The sequence below is a fragment of the Seriola lalandi genome, unplaced genomic scaffold (assembly GCF_002814215.2).
Source record: "Seriola lalandi dorsalis isolate HSWRI2012SDOR001 ecotype SW California unplaced genomic scaffold, Sedor1 jcf7180002054973, whole genome shotgun sequence".
Classification (NCBI taxonomy): domain Eukaryota; kingdom Metazoa; phylum Chordata; class Actinopteri; order Carangiformes; family Carangidae; genus Seriola; species Seriola lalandi.
The window spans coordinates 35,092-37,750 of record NW_019525523.1 but is presented as its reverse complement, the minus strand read 5'-3'; the positions used below and the strand labels follow the sequence as shown (position 1 = coordinate 37,750).

Genomic DNA, 2,659 nt, shown 5'->3' with positions numbered 1-2,659 from the left:
CCATATTATCCACCACGTTACTCAGACACTTTGGGGACAGGGACTCTGCAGCATGTGTACAATTACGAGGTGTGCAGGACGACTGACTCCAGAAAGAGTGACTGTAAGTTCGGCAGAGCTGGTAGTCAGAACGTGCTGATAATGGACCCCAGTTCTACAGGGACGATGCAGCGGATACAGAATGAAAAGAGCATCCTGGATGAACCAGACTCTCCTTTAGAGGTTAGAAAATTTTCTCCTTTGGTTTTGTAAGGGTTGCATGTTTATATATGTCTGCTCGCTGACAATTTAGTTTCAGTCCCATGTAACCTGCTTCTCCTTTCTATCTCCCATATCACGTGTGATACAACTGTAATAATATGTTTTAATTTTTGTGGGTTATTCTTACTTTGTTTTTATTTTGTGGCTGTGGTTACATGTTATCTATATTTTTTTGACGTTTTGATGGGCGGACCTCCCCCTTTTGATAATTATTTTTAAAGGTTTTCCATCATACCAATGATGCACCTTCCTAAACTGTTCCAACTGATAACTTTACTCTTGTAATTTCACTCCTTGAACTCCGTGGGCCGCTGTTGGTCAACGTGTTGCAGTTGGAGAGAGGATCTGAAGCAGATCCTCCCATGTCATGTTGGTATTTTAGTAGAAAGAAAAGAGGAGAAAGCACTGTTCAGGGACAGATAAACCATTAGACGGACACATCAAGCGGATAGATTCTCCTTCAAAATTTGTGGATTATATCAACATTTTTAAATTTATTTTCACTTGAAGATATTTTTGTGTTGTGAAAGCGAGTGTAACACCTTCTTTTGTGGGGCAACGTAGACTGTGGATAGAACAATGAGACGGCAAGTACTGTTTTTCATTTCGATCGTCTCCCTTGGTTTAGTTCTCGGACAAGTTAGCTACTCTATTCCAGAGGAAATGGCAAAAGGCTCTGTGGTGGGCAACATAGCACGGGATTTAGGTTTGGATGTTAAGAGATTAAAGGCAGGTAAAGCCCGTATATTTACGGGCGACAGTGCAGAATACATCGAGCTGAGCAAAGAAAGAGGAGTCCTCCAAGTGAAAGAGAGAATCGACAGAGAGGCGCTCTGCAGACAGACGACGCCTTGTGCGTTACATTTGCAGATTATTCTAGAAAACCCGATGGAGCTTTTTCGAATAACAGTAGAGATTATTGACATCAATGACAACAGCCCCAGTTTTAAAAATGATGAGAAACGTTTTGAAATTAGCGAATCCGCAGTCACAGGATCAAAATTTGTATTAGATAGAGCGGTCGATGCAGACATTGGTATAAATGGTCTGAAAAATTACAGCTTGAAACCTACAGAGAATTTTTTACTGAAAATACAAAGTCAGGCGGATGGAAATAAAAAGGTTGAGATGATTTTACACAAGCCGTTAGACCGAGAGAAAGAGGAAAAGATATCATTGTTGTTAACAGCGATAGATGGAGGAGAACCTCAGATGTCTGGTACAGTAAAGATTTATGTGACCGTGCTCGATGCAAACGACAATGCTCCTGTTTTTACGCAGTCGGTTTACAAGGCGGCAATAGCGGAAAATTCTCAGAAAGGAACAACACTGACGACAGTCAGTGCTTCTGATGCAGATAAAGGAACAAATGGGGAAGTTTCTTATTCAGTATCGACCACTATGGACAGTGTGTCTGATATATTTACAATAAATGAAAATGGTGAAGTAATATTAGTTGGTGAAGTTGACTTTGAAAAAGCCAAGTATTTCCAAATTGACATTGAGGCTAAAGACAGTGGTGGTCTTTCTGATTCCAGTAAGATTATAGTCGATGTTATTGATATTAATGATAATAAGCCTGTGATCAGTATACTTTCCAAATCTGATTCAATCCCAGAAGATTCTCCTCAAAATACAGTTATAGTTATCTTCAGTGTCCTTGACCCAGATTCAGCTAACAATGGTCAAGTGAACTGCAGAATAAATGGTAACATACCATTTACTATAAGCACTTCTTCAACCGATTTCTATAGCTTGGTGACAGACAGTGAATTAGACAGAGAGAGAGCCTCTGAGTATAATATAACAGTGACCTGCTCTGATGAGGGAGTCCCCTCCCTCTCCAGCAGTGTCACTCTCACCTTACAGATCTCTGATGTGAATGACAACGCGCCTGTCTTTGAGAGAAGCTCATATGAGGCCTACATTGTAGAAAACAACACACCAGGCCTCTCTATATTCACAGTGAAAGCCAAAGACGCTGACTGGAACCAGAATGCCCGTGTTTCTTACATACTGGAGGACTCCTCTGTTAACGGAGTGCCAGTCTCCTCATATGTGTCCATTAGTGCTGATAGTGGAGTCATCCATGCAGTGCGCTCTTTTGACTACGAGCAGATCAAAGATTTCCACTTCCACGTCAAAGCACAGGATGGAGGCTCTCCTCCACTCAGTAGCAATGTGACTGTGAAGATACTGATCCAGGACCAGAACGACAACCCTCCTCAGGTTCTGTACCCAGTCCAGACTGGTGGCTCTCTGGTGGCTGAAATGGTGCCTCGTTCAGCAGATGTGGGCTATCTGGTGACTAAAGTGGTGGCTGTTGATGTGGACTCTGGACAGAATGCCTGGCTCTCCTATAAACTGCAGAAAGCCACAGACAGGGCGCTGTTTGAAG

At 42.2% G+C, this 2,659-nt stretch overlaps 1 protein-coding gene across 1 annotated transcript in view; it reads left to right on the top strand.

Annotated features, from left to right (window-relative positions):
• Window positions 1-514: 514 nt before the first annotated feature.
• The window catches only part of LOC147817320 (protocadherin gamma-A9-like), a 2,682-nt gene continuing 537 nt past the window's right edge, over window positions 515-2,659 (top strand). The window contains exon 1 of the mRNA XM_087171006.1: window positions 515-2,659. Coding sequence (XP_087027132.1) covers window positions 841-2,659 — 1,819 coding nt within the window. The 5' untranslated portion in view covers window positions 515-840.